This window comes from Rana temporaria, chromosome 3 (assembly GCF_905171775.1).
Source record: "Rana temporaria chromosome 3, aRanTem1.1, whole genome shotgun sequence".
NCBI lineage: Eukaryota > Metazoa > Chordata > Amphibia > Anura > Ranidae > Rana > Rana temporaria.
In genome coordinates this window covers 58606599-58628531 of record NC_053491.1, presented here as the reverse complement: position 1 = coordinate 58628531, position 21933 = coordinate 58606599, and the positions used below count along the sequence as shown (strand labels likewise).

The 21933-nt window shown below is 42.5% G+C and overlaps 1 protein-coding gene across 2 annotated transcripts in view; it reads right to left on the bottom strand.

Moving 5' to 3' along the window:
* Positions 1–21933, bottom strand: part of FAM227B (family with sequence similarity 227 member B) — a 521136-nt gene that overhangs the window by 94768 nt on the left and 404435 nt on the right. Inside the window, exon 12 of one of the 2 annotated variants that reach the window (XM_040342629.1) lies at positions 8714–8869. In XM_040342629.1, coding sequence (XP_040198563.1) covers positions 8714–8869 — 156 coding nt within the window. Of the gene's footprint in view, positions 1–8708; positions 8870–21933 lie in introns of both variants that reach the window. The other variant, XM_040342628.1, reaches the window with a different exon arrangement.

The window sequence follows — 21933 nt, the reverse complement described above, 5'->3', positions numbered from 1 at the left end:
GGCAACAACATGGCAAATGAGATTTAATGTAGAAAAATGTAAAATATGAATGCAATCTACTCAGTAGGGGGTGAACCTCTGGGGGAATCTAGGATGGAAAAGGACTTGGGGGTCCTAGTAGATGATAGGCTCAGCAATAGCATGCAATGCCAAGCTGCTGCTAACAAAGCAAACAGAATATTGGCATGCATTAAAAAGGGGATTAACGCCAGGAATAAAGCGATAATTCTCCCAAGACTCTAGTCCGGCCGCACCTGGAGTGCTTGAGTGACGAAATGCGTAGGACAAGGCGTTATAGAGTGTTGTTGTGTCACTTCCGGTCAGGGCCGCAGATAGGATTTTTTTCTCGGTGCCTGTGTTTGCATTACATGTCTGTATTTTTAAAGCACATGTGAGTATATCTCAGCACAGGGTGTAACAGACAAGCACAAATCACTTTAATTACATGTAAAAATTGTCACATATATTAATTTAATTAATTTCACAGGTCCATACGGCCACTCTCTAGCACCTGTCACTTTATTCACCCCAAGCACTTTAATTATTACATAGATACGTTTCTTTAAGAGGAACAATGCCACACCTACACCTTTCCCAACCAATGCACCTGGCGTATGCTGTCCAGTTTTGGGCACCAGTCCACAGGAAGGATGTATTGGAAATGGAGTGAGTACAAAGAAGGGCAACAAAGCTAATAAAGCATTGGTCATTAACCCTGTCCTCGGGGCCCACTAACAGATTTTGTGTATTACCTTGGGGAGATGCAGACTAGAATACTGCAATCACTAAGCAGAAAATTATATCACCTGTGATGTATTTCAGTTATCTTGCAAACCTGGACTGTTATTGGACCCTGAGGACAGGGTTGATGACCTCTGTAATAAAGGGTCTGGAGGATATTAGTTATGAAGAAAGGTTGCGAGCACTGAACTTATTCTCTCTGGAGAAGAGACGCTTGAGAGGGGATATGATTTAAATTTACAAATACCATACTGGTGACCCCACAATAGGGATAAAACTTTTTCATGGAAGGGTGTTTAAAAAAACACGTGGCCACTCACTAAAATTAGAAGAAAAGAGGTTTAACCTTAAACTGTGTAGAGGGTTCTTTACTGTAAGAGCGGCAAGGATGTGGAATTCCCTTCCACAGGCGGTGGTTAAGCGGGGGGGGGCATCGATAGTTTAAAATAACAATTAGATACGCACCTGAATGATCACAACATCCAGGGATATACAATGTAATACTAACCTATAATCACACACATAGGTTGTCTTTTTTCAACTTGACCTACTATGTAACTATGTATGAGTAAGGAGGAGGGACAGATTTGTGCCCCATTTGCGTGGCTTTTAGGTGCTCTTGCCAACAGGCTGAGTGGTGGGAGGTTAAATGCTTAGTCAAGCATGTGGTACCAAAATGTGTTTTTGTCACATGAAGCACTTGAGACAAAGTTTGCAAGCCGCAAAATTGCGATCGGCTGCACATGTACTAAAAAAGGTCCAGACAGCTGAGCTGTGGAAAGTGGGCCGGGAGATAACAGCGCCAAGATGTAATGGAATAAGGTGGCTGCTCTCTACCCTTCCATGATGGCTGCCTCGTTGGGGTTGTGTCTCACCCTCACTTTCCTCCTCTGCTCTATCCGGCACCCAAGTCGAGTCAGTGACCCCATCATCATAATCTCCTCCATCCTCATTACCACTGGAGACAACTTGGCAATATGCTGCGACTGGGGGAATATGACTGACAATTTGTGTGCCAATGTTCTCCCCTCTTTGTAGTCTCATGTTATTACCTTCCTCAACCTCAGAGTCAGAACCAACATCTGAATTGAGTATTTGCTGTGCATTGTCAAGAAGCAAGTGGCTGACGCTGTGTTCAAATAACTCCGCTGACTCCTCCATGCCTGTTTCTGGGGCTATGGCAAGAATAGCTGTGGACAAGGAGGCAGGTTTTGCCACTCTGGCAGCTGCAGGGGACTGTGCACTAGTCTCTGCTTGGGTGACGGAGGATGAGGACAGTTTAGTAAGTCAGTCCACCACCTCCTCTGTATGCTGTGGCTGGACAGCACGGACAACATTACTAAACAGAGAAATGATGCTCTACCTGAGGACTGACCACGTCCACATTTGCCTGTGGACAAATACGCTCCCTAATGCCTTGTACACACGGCCGGACTTTCAGAGGAAAAAAGTCAGACAGGCTTTTTTTCTCTGAAAGTCCAGCCGTGTGTAGCCTGACTTTTTTGCCGGAAGTTCGACGGACCTAAGATAGAGAACCTGTTCTCTCTCTTTCCCACAGACTCACGGCAGACTTTTGCACGGTCAAAAGTCCGACCGTGTGTACGAGGCATTACAGTGCCATGGGAATTTCTGCCTCTCCTTGCTGTCCTTCCAGACATTGTGGGGGCTGCTTATTAACAACATTTAATAAAGATGTGTAAATGTGTACGTGGATGCACTTTAATCAATGGAAAGTTGTGTTTTATATACTTTGATTTGAGTATTGACATATTGACAGACACACTCCACAGATACACTATAATATACTGCGATATACTGCATCAAACATGCAGTAACACACAGAACTATATGGCGTCAAACTTGCAGTAACCCAATGAAATATAGGGCATTAGACTTTCAGTAAGGCACAGAACTATATGCCGTTTAACTTGCAGTAACGCAATGAAATATACAGCGATAAACTTGCAGTAATGAAATTAAATATACAGAGTTAAACTTGCAGTAATGTACAGAACTATACAGTGTTAAACTTGCGGTAACACACAGAACTATATAGTGTTAAACTTGCAGTAACGCACAATACTATACAGCGTTAAGCTTGCAGTAATGCACAGAACTTTATGAAGTTAAACTTGCATCAATGCAATGAAATATATGGCGTTAAACTTGCTGTAACACACAGAACTATATAGCGTTAAACTTGCAGTAATGCAGTGTTTCTCAATTCCAGTCCTCAGGCCCCCCCAACAGGTCAGGTTTTCAGGATTTCCGTCAGATGAAAAGGCTGTGGTGATTACTAAGGCAGTGAAACTGATCAAATCACCTGTGCAAAATAATGGAAATCCTGAAAACCTGACCTGTTGGGGGGGCCTGAGGACTGGAATTGAGAAACACTGCAGTAATGCAATGAAATATACAACGCTAAACTTGCAGTAACGCACAGAACTATATGGCGTTAAACTTGCAGTAACGCAATGAAATATATGGCGTTAAAATTGTAGAAATGCAATGAAATATACAGCGTTAAACTTGCAGTAACACACGGAACTATATGGAGTTAAACTTGCAGTAACGCAATGAAATATATGGAGTTAAAATTGCAGTAACGCAATGAAATATACAGTGTTAAACTTGCAGTAATGCACAGAACTATATGGTGTTAATCTTGCAGTAATGCAATGAAATATAAGGCGTTAAACTTGCAGTAATGCAATTAAATTTACGGCGTTAAACTTGCAGTAACACAATGAAATATACAGCGTTAAACTTGTAGTAGCGCAATTAAATATACAGCATTAAACTTGCAGTAATGCACAGAACTATATGGCAATATACTTGCAGTAACACAATTAAATATACAGCGTTAAATTTGCAGTAATGCACAGAACTAAATGGCATTAAACTTGTGGTATTGCAATAAAATATACTGTGTTAAACGGTCACTACACTCACACTGACTGAACGATCCCTACATTTACACTCATGTAAAAGTGAATGCGCAGCAGGAAACAAGGAATCCAACATTCACAGAAATGCTGTATTCAGAAGATTCCTAACGGGGAAATTTATCTGCAATACAGAAGTAACTTCAGAACTGAAGTCAAACCTGATACCATTTATGCCAGTTAAGTGGGTGGCTGTGCTTATATACCATATGCACTAATACCTGGTTAAAATCCTAAGCCACAATTCTTAAGGTTCCTAATGTTCTCCAAATGCTTTTAACCCCCTTTTTTAACTAGTGCTAAATGTCTGTTGAAGTTACATTTCTTATGGTAGTTAGATACTGTTTACTCGTACTGTGATTCGTATACATGGTGGTGGTGGTGAAGCTGAATATGTAAAACTATAAAAGGGCCAGCTTGTCCTTGCCGCTTGTGTGTGGTTTAGCTCATCGCTCAATAAAACCCTTCTGTTAAATTAAGACAAATGTCAAACAGTTGTACGAGAAACCTGAAGCTATCATGTGGAAGTGTTTTGCTGTGCAAAATCTTTTTAGGATATTTTTTTTTTAAATTGCTAGAGGGAACACAATAGTTAATCATTATTTTAAATCATTAAATGTGAACGAAATAGACTAGCTGGAAACAATTACACCACTAAGAATGGATAACTGCAATTAAGGATAACCTCAGTTCCGAAACACATTTGCTTAATGTTTAAAGAAAAATGGTGTTCTTAGCTTCTTTTTATCAACTGTGGTGTGAAGGGTAATTAAACAGAAACATATTAACTAAGTGCACAAGGCAAAAATGTGTATTCTTGTTTGCTTCACCTTTGCTCTGAATAAAGCATCCCTGTGATCTATGCCATTTTTTGTTGTAAATAAAAGCAAGGACTAAGAAAATGATGATAATAAATGGCTACCATAAAGAGGTTTGAAGAGTGACATAAATGTATGCATAGTATTTAATATACAGGGGTTTCAGTGTCCAACTCCCACATAAGAGCCAACAGAAACAACAACCAGATACAGAGTATCCACTTCTTTCTCTGCAGTTAACCTAGTTGTGCTTGGATTCTATCAATGAACTTGAAGAAGGGGTGAGTGGCACGATATAAGTTTTCTCCTTTGTTAATAATGAACTGTGGTACAATATCTACAAGGACACCAAGCTTTGATTATCTCGAAAAAAAAAAGTAACCACTGTGTTTCTGGATACTTCTCCTCACTGCAGCCCATACAGAATACTTTATTAATCCCAAAAGGAAATAAATACTGCAATCACTTTTCCTCAGTAAGTCTTCATATCCTTCTATTTAAGTGTAGACGGTGGCAATAATTCTTAAAGGACAATTGTATTTTTATGTAAACTTTGCTCCCCCAGCTCCTTATTTATCTCAGTTGTAGAGCTACGGTCTGCCCTAGTTGCTTTTCCTACTTTGTACAACCTGTCTAAATTATCTTCAGCTCCTGCCATGTTTGAATCTTCATAGGCTGGCCTGTTGGAGATTGGAGCTGGAGCAGGAGACCAGCCAAAATCATCGACGATACCTGTGTCTACACAGCAGCCACTGAAAGTTTGGGAAACCATACTGGTGTGGTAAGACCTGCATCCTCCATATGGACTTGTAGTCAACAACAACCAGTAAGGCATATAGCCCGCACCCCACATGAACTTTACTATCTCGGTTAAACCAGTGAAACCGTGGGAGGCTGCAGTATCCTGCTGCGGGATACCACAGATGCCAGAGATTGTTAAATGAATGTATATGTAGGTGACTTGGAATTTATTCATAACAAGCAATACTCTTTAATTATCCCAACATACATTCTGTTCACAAGACTGCAGTTTTTTGATTTGGAGTCCACCATGATCTCTATCTTAAAGGGGTTGTAAAGGAAAACATTTTTTTCCTAAATAGCTTCCTTTACCTTAGTGCAGTCCTCCTTCACTTACCTCATACTTCGATTTAGCTTTTAAATGTCCTTCTTTCTTCTGAGAAATGCTCACTTCCTGTTCTTCTGTCTGTAACTCACCACCGTAATGCAAGGCTTTCTCCCTGGTGTGGAGAAAGCCTCTTGAGGGGGCGAGCAGGCAAGTCAGGACATTCTCTTCTTTACAGATAGAGAAAGGAGCTGTGTGTTAGTGGGCGTCCTGACACTCCTGCTCGCCCCCTCCCCCCTCAAGAGGTGTTCTCCACACCAGAAAGAAAGCCTTGCATTACAGTGGTGAGTTACAGACAGAAGAACAGGAAGTGAGCATTTCTCAGAAGAAATAAGGACATTTAAAAGAAAAATGGAAGGATGAGGTAAGTGAAGGAGGACTGCACTAAGGTAAAGGAAGCTATTTAGGGAAACATTGTTTTCCTTTACAACCCCTTTAAAGGCATATCAGGTTCTACTCAGCAAATAAACTCTCACTGTTTGTCCTGGCCACCATTATCACAATGGCTGAAAGTGATGAAATTGAGCTGACATTTTCCAATGGGGACACTTATTAAGGTATCAACTGCCTGAGAAATGGTTTCCTTCACTCCTAGAGATTTATTTTCGCTTCCTGTTGTTTCTTTGGTGCAGGAAGAAAAACAGACAACAAACATGTCAGGCATTCCAACCCTTTCACCCTCGATCCAAAACCAAAAACATGTTTTGGCCTTAGGTAAACTTTGTTAATTTCATTAAAGAAAACCCTTCAGAATTTTTTACAATAGTTACATTTTTTATCTAATTGTATAGCTCACGGTAAAATATCGTTTAGAATTTGAAAATAGTGTTTGTTTATATATATAGGGGAATATTTTTAAGCATGAATGTGAGATTCACTAAATAATAAATGTCTGTTCAATACTTAGTAAATGTCACATTTACTGTTTTATAAATGTGGTGAAGCCTGCGAAAGTAGTTGTGTCTAACATTTTATTTGCAGCAAATATTTTTTTTCTGCAAATACATAAAAAAAGAGAGAGCTGAGATCCAATCTTTCTTTTCTAGATTCAGTGCCACAAAAAATGTAGTTGAAGCTCTTATCTCAGTCCTGCTATCCTGAAAAAGTGTGTGAGAATGCCCAGAATTCATGAAACATATTATATGATGAATGCCAGACTACCCCTAACATTAGCAAGGTTTGTTCCATCTATGTTAAAAAGTGTCATCCTTGGATAAAGCAAGGCTACTTTACGTCTTAGCCTTGTGCTTTGCTTACATTATTAAACCATATAATCGGATATGTGTAAAATACTTGTGGTTTGTCTGCTCCTTCTATAGAGGAAATAACCACCATTATAGAATACAGTAAAACTGAATGTATGTAGGACAGGAAAATACAATTAATTGCTTTTCCTCCCTCTAGCTGCTCTTCTGAGGAAACTTTTCTTACATTTCACAGTGATCATTTATAGGTTAAAGGCCATTTCCATTACAGTAAAAATTGCAATTGGGTGCATAAATAATCTTTTAAATTGACTTACAGAATTATTTTGGCAGTTTCAAAGATAAAAGTCTGCTTGTTTAAAAAAACTTCTAAGTTATATGAGAATAACATTTGGGTGGAGTTTGCAGGCTACGGGAAGGAAGCGTCTAGGGAAATTATCTCAGCAATGGTTCTTATATTGGCAGGAAAGGGTTAATTACTGGAAAAGCAGGATGGGTTTTACGTCCAGTGACACCTTAATAACACTTTACACATGTGAGTTGAAATGAGCACTGATGTAAATGTCTGTAACCATAAAATGACAATTATCATTATGCATGAATATCCATCTTATTTTTAATTTAATGCAGAGATTAATATGGACAAATGGAAATGTCCTTTGTAATGACAGGCAGAAAAGAAAATGAACTATCACGGCAGTCCACATTTTGTAGCATGTGGACTGCCGCCAAGCAGATGACCAGTGAGACACGATAGCCCGATCCCCACGTGGATAATCAGGTGTTCGGGTCAAGCTGGGGCTGTCTTAGGATGCAGTTAATTCTTGCTATTTGACACCACTGGTGTGATTGATCAGCTGTGAAATGGCTGAATGGTATGCTTGGAATTTGCTTTGAATATTCTACATGCCTGCCATTGATTCAGTATACACTGTCGATTCTCATCGTTTCCCTTTAACCTCGGCCTCTGTAAGTCGGAGCGGCCATACATTACAGGACTGCCTAGTATATCATAACTTACACCTGGTATATATTTGATGTGTATATTGATGGTGCACTATCGAACATCCTGCATTTTTGCAAATTAAATAATGTTATAGCTAATCAATATAAGACACTATTGAATGACTTTCCAAGTAGTCTTACCAATACACCTGCTGCTGTGTAAAGTAAGCCATTAACGTATAATTTTACAAGTAGTCTTACCATACACCTGCCGCTGTGCTTCTAATTTACCCTTAGTGGAAACCCTGCTTTCTCCCTATTGAGCAAACAGATTGAATCGATGTTCCTTTAACCTTTCACTGCCATCCCATATCATGAGGCGTCTAATGCAATCTATTTTTATTACCAATGAGTTATAAATGAGGCAGATTAATGGGCCCTGGGGCATATATGGGACACAATTGTCAGCTTTACATAAATTATTGTGGGCGGTTGCCCATGCTGGTCATATGTGACACAAATATACACAATAGACGTTCAGACATTTACATGGTGCACATTGTTTTTATGCACCTTGATGTTGGAATTGTGGTGAATTTAGCACTTTGTGCGTTCAACATAAAGCCATTTTTAACATATGTTTTTACTCTTTTTTGATACTTCTTCAATACATTTTTTTATTTTGCAAAATAGTAAGCCTCATTTGTCATTGCGTAACTGCTTTTTTCCCCCAATCTGTGATTTTTACCTTTTGGATTAGGATGTTGTTTTTGTATGGTAGATAATTAATGGTTACAAAACTTAACAAGTGAGTAGGCAATATTAATTAATACTTTGTAATAACCATAAAGGTAAAAAAAAGATAAGAAAAAAATGTAAAATTTTTTGAATATTGATTGTCTATCTGCCAACACTACTCTAAGGATATGGTACCTTTGAAATTTCAGTTCGTTTTAGTTTATGCCTTGAGTTGACATGTATGAAATCTTTCAGTTTGTGCCTCTTCAGGTAGTTTGACACTAAAAGACTGTGTCCTCCCATTTGGAAAAGTGTGTGATGAAATTCAGGTCCTGGGCCAATTGAGTGTGACTAAAGAATTATAAAAAAACAAAAGCAGACATTCAAATTTGATCAATGACTTTGTAAAGGAATACAATGGCTAAGAATTGCTAATGTGACATTAATTTGTTTTATATTTAGATGAATTAAAAGAATAAACCTAAAGAACGCAGTGCAATTAGTATTTCTTTATTTATAAAGCAAGCAAAACAGTTTGTAATATTATATACTTACTGCACAGAGATATTATTTTAATTATGCTACACAAAGCCATTATTCAGCCCAACTGCAGCCCCTCTAGAGCTGCCGAAACACTCAGATTCTTTCACATAGACGTGAAATCATTCCTTCTCAGAATATTATTCAGAAATCTGCATATTTAATGTAAAGCTACCAATTGTGTAAAGCTGGCCTTACATAAATGGGTTATCTATTTGCTAGTTAATTTTTTTTATTATATAAGTAATATACTCTTCAATTTACAGTTGTATTCAAAATTATTCAACCCCTACTGAAATTGATTGTTTTGCCCAGTTTGACATTGATTTTGATCATCCTGTCATCCTGCTTACAATTAAATCAAAGAGGCACGTGTAGGTCAGACAAATATAACATAACATTTATAATGAAATAACCACAAATGTCTTTTCTGTGCTCACATCATTATCAGTTTTATTCAACCCCCAATTGACATTCAATCTTAGTACTTAGTACAACATCCTTTTACAGTTATAACAGCTTTTAAACTTGAAGCATAGCTTCACACAAGTGTCTTGCAGCGATCTACGGGTATCTTCGCCCATTCGTCATGGGCAAAAGCCTCCAGTTCAGTCACATTCTTAGGCTTGCGCACTGCAACTGCTTTCTTTAAGTCCCACCAGAGGTTCTCAATCGGATTTAAGTCTGGTGACTGCAAAAGCCACTCCAAAATGTTCAAGCCTTTAATCTGCAACCATGCTCTAGTGGACTTGGAGGTATGCTTGGGATCATTGTCCTGTTGAAAGGTCCAACGTCTCCCAAGCCTCAGGTTTGTGATGGACTGCATCACATTGTTATCCACTATCTCCTGGTACTGAAGAGAATTCATGGTACCTTGCACACGCTGAAGCTTCCCTGTACCTGCAGAAGCAAAACAGCCCCAAAGCATGATTGACCCCCCGACATGCTTCACAGTAGGCAAGGTGTTCTTTTCATCATAGGCCTTGTTCTTCCTCCTCCAAACATAGCGTTGATCCATGGGCCCAAACACTTCTAATTTTGTTTCATCAGTCCACAGAACACAATCCCAAAACTTCTGTGGTTTGTCCACATGATTTTTACATACTGCAGTCGACTCTTCTTATTCTTTGGAGACAGCATGGGGGTGCGCCTGGGAGTTCTGGCATGGAGGCCTTCATTACGCAGTGTGCGCTGTATTGTCTGAGCAGGAACTTTAGTACCTACATCTGACAAATATTTTGTCAGTTCCTCAGCAGTCACAAGGGGACTTTTCTCCACTCTGCGCTTCAGGTAGCGCTCAGCAGTCGAAAGTCAGCATCTTCTTTCTGCCACGACCAGGTAGCGTTTCAACAGTGCCCTTTGGCTTGAATTTGCGAATGATGCTTCCTATGGTGTCTCTTGGTATGTTTAACATCTTTGCAATCTTCTTATAGCCATTGCCCTTCCTGTGAAGAGTAATCACCTCTTCTCTTGTCTTCCCGGACCATTCTCTTGACTTCACCATGTTTGTAACCACACCAGTAAATGTCTAGGAGGAGCTGAGTATCACAGTCATTTTAAAGCTGCCTGATTGGTGCTTATTAGGCTTTATTGCTGCTCCCTGACATCCACAGGTGTTTTCAATACCTGATTGAAAACACTTCAATGAACCTCTGTTCTTCAGAGTGGTAGTCTTTAAGGGGTTGAATAATTGTGTAAATGAAGAATTCACAAAATAAACATTTACTACTGTATTACAAAACCAATTGATATCATTTTAGTTGCATATGGTTCTTTAAGAAGTCCTTGTAGGATTTCATTCTGAATTCAATTACAAATGTACACTAAATTCCCTAAAACCCTTTACAGCATTGGGGGGTTGAATAATTTTGAACACAACTGTATAAGGTCGGATTTTATGTATACTGTGGTAATATACCTTTAAAAGCATTTACACTTGTTTGTAAAAAACTTTACTGAATTTTGCTTCTAGGGTTGCAGCAGAGACCTGCAGATTTGGTTGTTTGCAGTCAATAGCTACAAAACCCAGCATGTCAGCAGCCCATGCACCATTCATTCAGCTTCAATTCTGGTTTCTCTGGTAAGTTTTTCAGAAGAAGTGGCTTATGGTAATGGTTACATTTGGACAGTGGATGCACCCTGGTGAATGGGCATATATGAAGGGGTCTATTAGCAAATAAGGAATTGCTCATAAAAAAAGGCAGGGCACTCTACTTGTTCTCCATTTGAAAGACAAAACTTAGTTATGCAGAGCGAGAAGCAATTTAAGAAATGATGCTTTTATCCTATAATAAAAACATCTGTTTATTAAATATTATCAGCGCTCCTGTTACCTCCCCTTATGGTTTATTATGTCCATCATTAACATACATATACAGTATACTGTATGCTTTTGTTGCTTTGATACGCCGCTATTGTGGTTTTTTTTTTGCAGTTATAATAAAGCATAGAAATGCATGTCTCTTTTTGACACTGTTTCTTTCTTAATTTATATTTACTATCTTATTACCTGGATCTATTCTAACTCATTTAACTGAGTTTTGAGTTTTCCTAAACATTTTATTTAGTGTTTAGAACCATAGGAAGACTATGGCAGAGAGGAGGGAGGCATGTTCAGCTCCTCCTTCGAACATCAGCCTATACAGATAATATAGGAGTATATTGTTCTTTGCATGTTGATTGCCAAGTGGATGGGAGTGACAAGCTCTGGAGTTTTGGCATGAAGCTTTCTCTGTTTCTTAGGAAGTCTGTTTCCTGTAGGGATGTGGATGCAATAAAGTATTCAGACAAGAATGAATGTTGCATTTGGTTGCTTTAACTATATGGATACAGATTTCCCAAATGGAACTTTTCATTTCAGACAGGAAGCTTCCTCGCGATGGTAGTGACAGAGACTTTACTGTGTACATCAAGCACCTTCTCAAAAGCAGTTTCCAGATGATTATATTCATATTATAGCACCACCCAAAAACCAGATGAACCCTATTCTAAAAACTCAGTTGGATGGTACAGAGGGATGTTTGCCTGAAGCTGGAGCAGCCAGCTGAAGTAAAAGCATTTCAAGTTTAGTTAACTGGCAGATAAAGCAACAAGTGTTAAGCTAGATTAGTATAGTAGTATTTGTATAGTTAGTATAGTATAGTATTAGTATAGTAGTATTAGTATAGTTAAGCTAGATTAGTATAGGTGGTACAAGACTTGTGCTAGATTGGTACAGGTGGTAGCAGCTTTATGATGATGCAGAAGTTAGCAGGCCTTTTATTGCGACAGCTGGTGCAAAGGATATGGGATTGAAGCTGGGCCAGTTGGCACAGAAAGAGAGAGGCCTAAAACTAGACTGGATGGAATAAGTGTGAATGGCACTGAAGCTGGATCAAAAGTTGTAAAAAGTTTGAAATTGAGCTAGCATGGGTAAGAGCAAGGACCATCTGACTTGAGGGGACATAGGTAAAAATCTCAATTGGGAAGCACATGAAACAGCATGTCTTCGGCTTAATAAGCTGTACAGGAGGACAGAACTTAATATTTACAGTCTGGAGGAAACAAGGGAAAGGGAGGCATGACTGAAACCTTTAAATACATGAAATAGATGAATAAGATTCAGGAGGGCAGTTTATTCAATATGGAACCAAAATCAAGAACATGGGGACATGACCTCAAACTAACTGGAGGAAAGTTCAAAAAAAGTTCAAAAAAAAGTTCAAAACTAATCTTAGAAAGTATTATATCACTGTAAGGGTAGTTTATGCTTGGAATAAACTGCAAAGCAGAGGTAGTGAGACAGTCGACAGTAAATGACTTCAAACATGCTTGGGACAAACATAGATCTATACATAAAAAAGATAACGGGGGGCGTGGCCAACCGCCGAGCTGAATGGACGCTGACTTCTCAGCTCCTGCACCGACCGGAGAAAAGCTACCTCCACAGCGCTAACCCACAGCACCGACATGCATCGCTTTGACCCCCAGACACTGGGGAACACGACCGGATCCTCCCGCAAATGTAAGGAGGACCGGCAACAGCGGAAGCTCACAGACTTCTTTTCTCTGCCTCACAGCACTCGAGGCCAAGATGGCGCCCGCGACCGCTCACCGCGCGGTGAGAGAATCCTGTCTGACCTCCCGGACGATGGAGACTCGTCCATCCACCCTCACTCGCTCCCTGCCATACCTCACGGATCGACATCTGCCTCCAACAGCCCGGCGAAAACGCGGATGAGGCTGGAACATGCCGCTCAGGCCACTGAGGTAAGGCCTACGTTAGATAACCTCCCAGCACTACCACCAGTACCATCCCCCATTGCGGCCTTCCCCACCACCAACCAGCCAGTCATGGACACCATGTTAAAAGACATGCTGATGTCTTTGCACAGCTCCCTGCATAATGACATTTCCTCACTGTTCTCAGCATTTAAGAATGAGCTGATGCATACAGGCCAGAGAGTGGGTCATATTGAACAGCAAATGGGCGCCATGACAGTCACGGTTAATGATCTAGTGGATGCGCATGAACACACTAGGGATGAACAACAGTGGGTGCGGGCCAAGCTGGCGGACCTCGAGGACCGATCCAGACACAACAACGTTAAAATCCGTGGCATACCAGAGTCGATCATGCCTGCCGATCTTAATACATCCGCTCGGAAAATGATCGCTTCTCTCCTACCTGATCTCCCAGCCATGGAGACCGTCATCGATCGTATCCATCGCCTGCCAAAGCCCGCTCACCTACCGCCAGACGTACCCCGCGACACCCTCACGAGAATTCACTTTTATCATGCCAAAGACATGCTCATGTCCAAATCCAGAAGAATAGGCCAACTGCCTGCGCCGTACGCAAAACTACAACTTTTTGCTGACATCTCCCAGTACACCTGCCAGCAGAGAAGGCAACTTCAGACCATCACGAAGCCTCTAAATAATCATAAAATCCCATACCAGTGGGGATTCCCGACTAAGCTACTGATCACCAGGAACGGCACAAAGCACAGCGTCCATACGGTGGAAGAAGGTATTCGACTCCTCCGGAAATGGAATTTAATTCCCGACGATGTGACCCTGATGCAGTTGTCAACCCCCGACGTCCCACACGCCAGCTTTTCGGGTCCTCACCCCAGTGTCAACAAGTAACCATGTGGTTAGTATAATTCCCACCAGCATTTTTACCATGATCTCCGGTTGGTGCCTGCTCGATGTGATCAGCCCACAAACTCTTACCCCCTACAATACTCAGTAGTTTTCTGATATACTACTGATTTGGGTGTCTTCTCACACCCCTCCAAGTTGCTGTTTTTACGTAAGCTACTGTTGACTTTACTTTTCCCATTTTTTTTCTCCTCATTTGTCTCTCCCTATTCCTTCCCACCCACCATCCGGAATCCACCGGAAACCTGAGAGCGCCTCCTTCTGGATCCACCACTTACCCTCTTGGTACATACTACTCTACGCAGATTGGTGGACCACTGGCGAACTGTGAGTACTCTTCTATCTACGCATAACACGCTAATTTACCCAAGATGCCGAAGTTCCTGTCCTTAAACGTCAAGGGTCTGAACCACCCTGTCAAAAGGTCATCATTGTGGAAGACAGCTCAAACGTCCCTCTGCGATGTCCTCTGTGTACAAGAAACACACTTTAAATCCTCCGCAGAGCCGACGTGCACCAATAAATTCTTCCCTAACATCTTTAAAGCCTCTGGACCTGAAAAAAAGAATGGAGTCCTAATTGCCATTAAAAACACTGTGTCATTTACTCTCCACGATAGCTTGGTAGATGACAAGGGCAGATACTTGGCCTTAAACTGCTCCATGAATAACATTCGATACACTATCGTGACGGTCTATGCCCCTAATACTAGGCAAATCAACTTCTTATCCAAGCTCATGAACAAAAATCAACCGCTTCAAGCAAGGTCACCTCATAATCTGTGGGGACTTCAACATAGTTCCTGACAACTCCCTAGACACCTCCTCTCGTACAACCAGAACTGCCTCACCTATGGGCGCCTTCATCAGGTCACACGATCTCTACGATGCCTGGAGATGTCTCCACTCCACAGAGAGGGATTATTCCTATTTCTCCCCCCGCCACAACTCCTATACGAGGATAGACTATTTCCTTGTGGACAAATGGTCCCTCCCCAAAGTCTCTGCATCCGATATAGCTACTATTACGTGGTCCGACCACGCACCTGTTACCTTGTCCCTCAGTGACTCCCCTTCCCCTTCACGGACAAAGATTTGGAGAGCCAACGCCTCACTCATCCACTCTCCTTCCCATTCTGATTTTATCAAGGACCGTTTAACTGAATTTTTCTCCCTAAATGCAGGTTCTGTAGTTGACAATTCTGTACTGTGGAACGCCCATAAGGCGTTCATTCGAGGGATTTTTATACAACTAAATGCTAGAGAGAGGAGGATGAAAACACAGCGCCTAGATTCCCTTACTTCCGACATAAAACTTCTAGAATCCCAAAACCAATCTAATCCCAACCCTGCGTCCAAACAAAAATTGGACTGCCTCAGACAGGAGCTCAGGGCCCACCTATTGGACTCCTTTGAGAGGGCCCACACACGTTTTAAAGCCCAACACTACTCTACAGGCAACAGAGCGGGCAAGGCCATGGCCAATAGAATTAAAGGCTATATCGCCAAGACTAAGATTGATGGTGGCTTCACATGTGGACTCTCTGATCAGAAGTGCATTCTTTGATCAAAAGTGCGAGTTAAAAACCAGGAGTTTGAAACAGGAGGTAAGACAGGAGTCTTCATTATTTTTTTTCAATCACTGATCCAGAACAAGCTTGCAGCTAATAAAGTTGGAACTCTTGCTATTTAGATTCAGCGGTGCAGCAGACGCTCTCATCTTAGTCTGCTCACCCCAGGGATAGTGAGAGCAGGACGCTCTCAAACGAGTCGGCTCTCCCCAGGGATAGTGCAGCCAGGCAGGGTCCTCCCAGCTCTCAGGTGCTGCAGACACAGCTCAAAAAAACAGGACTAAGACCCCCCCTCCCCCCACACCCCCCTAGCCAATTGATCCAGGGTTGCACCGATCGCCGTTAAGGGGTCAGGAAGGAATTTTTCCCCCGATCGCTGCAGATTGGCACAGCACGCCGGGGGTTTTTCGCCTTCCTCTGGACCAATCGGGGAGAGAAGACTCAACGAGTGACGGCTCACTTGGACAGTCTTCCACCCATCACGTCCGGCGTCTCGCGGCTCTTCCCGCATCCGCGCCAGACCAGGCCTCATTCGCGGCCGCCGCAATTAGGAAAGACTGACGACAATGTGACTGGCGACAATGGCTAATCTGCGATACTCTGCGGACTCTATTCGGGGTCTGAGACAATTTGCAACAGCATTACCAGCCGTCACCAAAAAGGCCTTAAAAATAGAGCAACTTTTGAGATTCGATCGACGATCGACCATCAAAAATGTAAACTATATAACCCAGCTCAAGCACATATCATGTGCTTTGATCAACACAAGATCGGCAGTAAAACACTGATTAGAAATCCACGATTTCTTACTACAAAACGATCTAGACTGCCTCTTTATTACAGTAAGCTGGCTCTCAGAGGACTGCAACACTATTCTCGGAGAATTGGTGCCAGAAAACTATCGCATTATAACGGAAAACAGAATAGGGCAAAGAGGAGGAGGCCTGGCGGTGATCCACAAGAATCACATTACAATCACTAAGCCAGCCCTTCAAAATCCTCTTCCATTCATGGAAACCCTTACCCTTCAACTTCAAACTTCCCCCCAGGAGACTGTTCACATTCTCCTCTGCTATAGGCCACCTGGGCCAAAATCGCAGTTTTTGCCATCTTTAACGGAGTTTATATCCACTTATACCCTTAACAGCAAACACCTTTTGCTGCTCGGGGACTTTAATCTGTGGGCCAACTCCGCACAGGATCCCATTGCGGACGCCTGCATCGATCACCTGGAGGGATTAGGGCTACAGCAACTTATATGCGGGCCAACACATGCTTCAGGTCACACACTCGACCTAATTTTCAGACAAAATCTGAAAATAAGCATTTTAGAAAATGAACCATTGCCATGGACAGACCACCATGCAATCAATTTCATAATCTCCAAAATTCCCCCAGTGATAAAAGCACCCAAGCCGGTGACAATACACTGGGCTAGATCTCAGAAGAAGCTCCATTCGGAACTCTTTAAATCTACCTTGGGAAACAGAATCAAAACAATCCATCCACATCAAACAGCCGCAGATACACTGGATGCCATAAACGCAGCCCTGCTACAGTCAGCCGATTTAGTAGCACCGAAACGCAAAGCCTGCATCCGAAAAAGAAAGTCTGGCTGGTTCAACAACCAGCTGTCGCTTCTGAAGCAAGAGCGCAGAAGGGCGGAAGCCGCCTGGAAAAGAAGCCCTGCAGAGGATAACCTCATCATCTACAAGGCAATAACAACACGATATCATAAAGAAATCTTCAAAGCCAAGAAACATCATTTTTCTATGGCGATTAACAGCGCCCTAAACCGCCCCCGAGAACTCTTCAAGATGGTCACCCAGACCATGAATCCGGGATGTCTTGAAGTCCCCAATTCAGACACCCAAGAGTTCTGTAATGAACTATCGGATTTCTTCATCAACAAAATTGAAAGAATCCGGGAAAGCATCTTGCAAAACAATACCCCCCTCAACCCCACCGTCAATCAACCACAAAACACCCACAGAAACGCTCTACAATCAACAAAGTTCACTCTGGAACCGATCTCCATCGATACCACAAAAAATATCATTGGTGCTTTGCGGAACAGCACATCGCCCAATGATATCATCCCCACCAAACTGCTGAAGGAATGTGCCGACATCCTGGCACCACCCATCACACAGCTTATAAACCAGTCATTTAAGGAAGGCACAGTGCCATCCCTGTTGAAAGAGGGCACAATCCAGCCCATCTTGAAAAAACCCAACCTGGATCCCAAGGACCCAACTCACCGCCGTCCCATAACAGGCCTAAATGTTCTCTCCAAGATAATGGAGAAAGTAGTGGTACAACAGCTGCAACAGCATCTAGATACCCACAATCTACTGGATCCATTACAATCAGGCTTCCGTCCCGGACACGGGACAGAAACGGCCTTACTCAAAATATGGGACGATGCCCTCTAGGCCGCAGACGAAGGAGAATCTTGTCTCCTGGTTCTGCTGGACCTAAGCGCAGCCTTTGACACGGTAGACCACAAACTGTTACTGATGCGACTAGCCAAGATAGCAGAAGTCGCAGAAGGTGATTTACCATGGTTTTCTTCCTTTCTTGAAAACCGATCACAAACAGTTAAATTGGGTTCTTTCACGTCGGAAAAGCGCACGGTGTCATGTGGAGTCCCCCAAGGATCCCCCCTGTCACCGGTGCTTTTCAACATCTATCTTCGCCCTCTCTTTGATATTATCAGTAGCCAAGAACTACTCTATCACTCTTATGCAGACGATACGCAACTGTATTTTCGCATCTACAACAAAAAGGATCATCATCCCAGTTTAGAGAAATGTCTCTCTTTGATAGAAAACTGGATGACAAAGAGTTATCTTAAACTCAACAGTTCAAAAACAGAACTCCTTATGTTTCACGCCAGCCGAAAGAGTCAACTGGCAACAACCTGGACACCCCCGCCCATTCTGGGCCAAATCATCACCCCTAGCTCCAAAGTCAAAAGTCTCTGGGTCATCTTCGACACCTTCATGACAATGGACGCACAAATAGGGTCAGTAGTCAGCGGAGCACACCATCTGTTGCACCTACTACGCAGACTTATTCCATTTATCCCCAAAGAAGACGTGGCAGTCGTGGTGGGAACAATCGTGAATTCCAGACTGGACTATGCTAACGCCCTGTACCTCGGACTCCCAAAGTACCAAATCTCCCGTCTGCAAGTCGTTCAGAATACGGCCGCCAGACTGGTGACTGGGAAAAAAAATGGGAATCAATCTCACCTTCGTTGAGAACCCTTCACTGGCTGCCAGTAAAAGACAGAATTGCATTTAAAGCACTCTGCCTGACACATAAGTGCATCCATGGGAAGGCTCCGCAATATCTTTGCGACAAGATAGAACCTCACAATTCGAATCGCGTTCTGCGATCCACCGACCAAAATCTGGTCAGGGTACCAAAAACCAAATACAAGTCCAAAGGAGAAAGAAGGTTTGCTTTTCAGGGTCCTAGACTATGGAACGCTTTACCAACCAGCATTCGGTTGGAGGAAAACCACCTGACTTTCAGAAGACAGATCAAAACTCTGCTCTTTTGATGTCATGAGACACGAACAACTAGCGCCCAGAAGCGATTCAGTTCGCATGCGCCACGCTTTATAAGTTTTTCATTCATTCATTCATTCATGATACCTCACATATATCACCCCACTTCAAACCAAAAATTGACTGACCCCTCGGCCATGGCCGACGCCTTTAGATGCTACTATAACAAGCTATACAACTTAAAAGATGACCAATCTGTTCTCCAACCGACCCCTCAAGACATGGCAACATTCCTCCACGAAATCAATCTCCCGTCACTGTCTGGGGACCAACTGGAGACTCTTAATGCCCCGTTCACCCACCTGGAAATCCTGCGCACGATCTCGTCACTACCCTCTAATAAATCCCCAGGCCCTGATGGCCTTACTGGGGAGTACTATAAAAAATTTGGCACTATCCTGTCACCATTCCTGACTAATGTCTGTAACGATGCTGCCTCATCCTCCTCTCTCCCCCCAGAAATGCTCTCTGCCTTGATCGTCACCCTACCGAACTTTAGGCCCATATCTCTTTTGAACCTTGATGCTAAAATACATGCCAAACTCATCGCCAACCGTTTCATAAATGTGATGCCCCTACTCATACACAAGGACCAGTCTGGTTTCATCAGAGGCAGGCAAACCTTTGACGCAACCCGTAGACTTATTGACATCATTCACACTGCCGAGTCAACCCGAACGCCTTCTCTGCTCCTATCCCTGGACGCAGAGAAGGCGTTTGACCGGGTTCACTGGGGATACATGCACGCCACCCTCAAAAAATTCGGATTCCAAGGACCCATTCTGTCCGCCATTATGGCACTATATTCTTCTTCTTCCGCCCAGGTATACACTTCAGAAATCCTTTCTAAACCTTTTTTAATCACCAATGGCACTCGCCAAGGATGCCCTCTATCCCCACTAATCTTTGACCTTGTAATGGAACCCCTAGCTGAACACGTTAGATCCCACCACAAGATAACTGGATTTAAAATTGCCACATTAGAACATAAAATTAACCTATTTGCGGACGACGTGATAATCATGCTGACAGACCCCACCCTGTCCCTGACCTCAGTGCAAAAGCTATTGCAAAGATTCGGTAACGTGTCCTATTATAAAGTAAATGAACAGAAATCCTACATTTTAGACTTGGGCCTTGACGCCATTACCAGTAATCTACTTAGACACAACTTCCCGTACCCATGGGCGGACTCCAGAATAACATATTTGGGTATCACCCTAACCAAATCCACAAAAAATCTATTCTCCAACAATTACACTGAGGTCAAACAAATGCTTATCCGAGAAACATCAAAAATTTCCAAACACAAATTTTCCTGGACAGGCAGGCTTGCAGCTTTCAAAATGATGATACTACCCAGAATACTTTACATTTTTCGGACCCTTCCTATACCCCTCCCGAAGTCTTATCTCAAATCTTTACAATCTATCCTGGGACATTACGTTTGGCAGGGTAAAAAACATAGGTGTAGCCGGGCTAAGACGGTCAAACATAGATCTGCTGGGGGTATTGGTTATGTTGACTATATGGCCACCATCCTCTCGCAGACTCGAGAATGGATGTCGGCAACTCCTAACCCACTCTGGTGTGCTATAGAAGCCGCCATGATCCCGGGATCGAACCTATCCCAATGGTTATATAGCACGACCGTTGGGGCCCCACAGCTCTGTCTCTACTCCCCTACCATTCAGGCCTCTGTTAAGATCTGGAAAACACTGAAATCCTCCACATGGAAAACCCTCCCGACCAAACCTGTACCCATGCCTTTAGAGACGCTGAAACTCCTTACCCCGGACTTGAACATCCCTACCTGGCTTTCTGGCAATGTTACCCACATTCATGATTTGCACCCCCTAGTGGCTAGCACACCCTTCTCTCAAATTCAAATTTTTTTTGTGCACCCATCTCAGACTATTTTACTTACTACAGAATACAACATTGTCTTCTGGCGAACCCCTCCCTAGACTGTTCCCTGCCGACAAACCTTTGTCGATTTTTCTTCGCTGAAAGCCCATCCGTAAAAGGCATCTCTCTAATATATAATATCCTACAAGAAAAGACATGTTTCCAAAAATCAAAACCTCTCACTGACTGGGAATCTGATTTACTTACCCAATTCTCAGACCAACAATGGCTAGTAGCGATCAAATCCACTTACAAATGCACCTCCTGTACTTCTCTCTGGGAACTCTCACAAAAACTGATGATGAGATGGTATCTGACACCTTCCAGGTTAGTCAAATTCCAACCCCACACCTCTCCTAACTGCTGGAGAAATTGTAACACCACAGGCACTCTCCTGCACATTTTCTGGTCCTGCCCACATCTTAAGAAACTATGGGTGGTGGTGGAATCGATGCTTCAAGGAGTGCTAGGACTCCCTATTTCACTGACCTCCCAACTAGCTATTCTCAGATCATCCTTGCTCGAGGTAAACACACATACACCACAATGCTAGACCTCTGGAACCCGTGGCGACTCTGGTACACTCACAAATGGTCTCACTGACCCCCTCTTTTTTGAATATACTGGATGTTCTTGATGCTCCCACTTTGCCATACTCCTATTACACAGCTCTT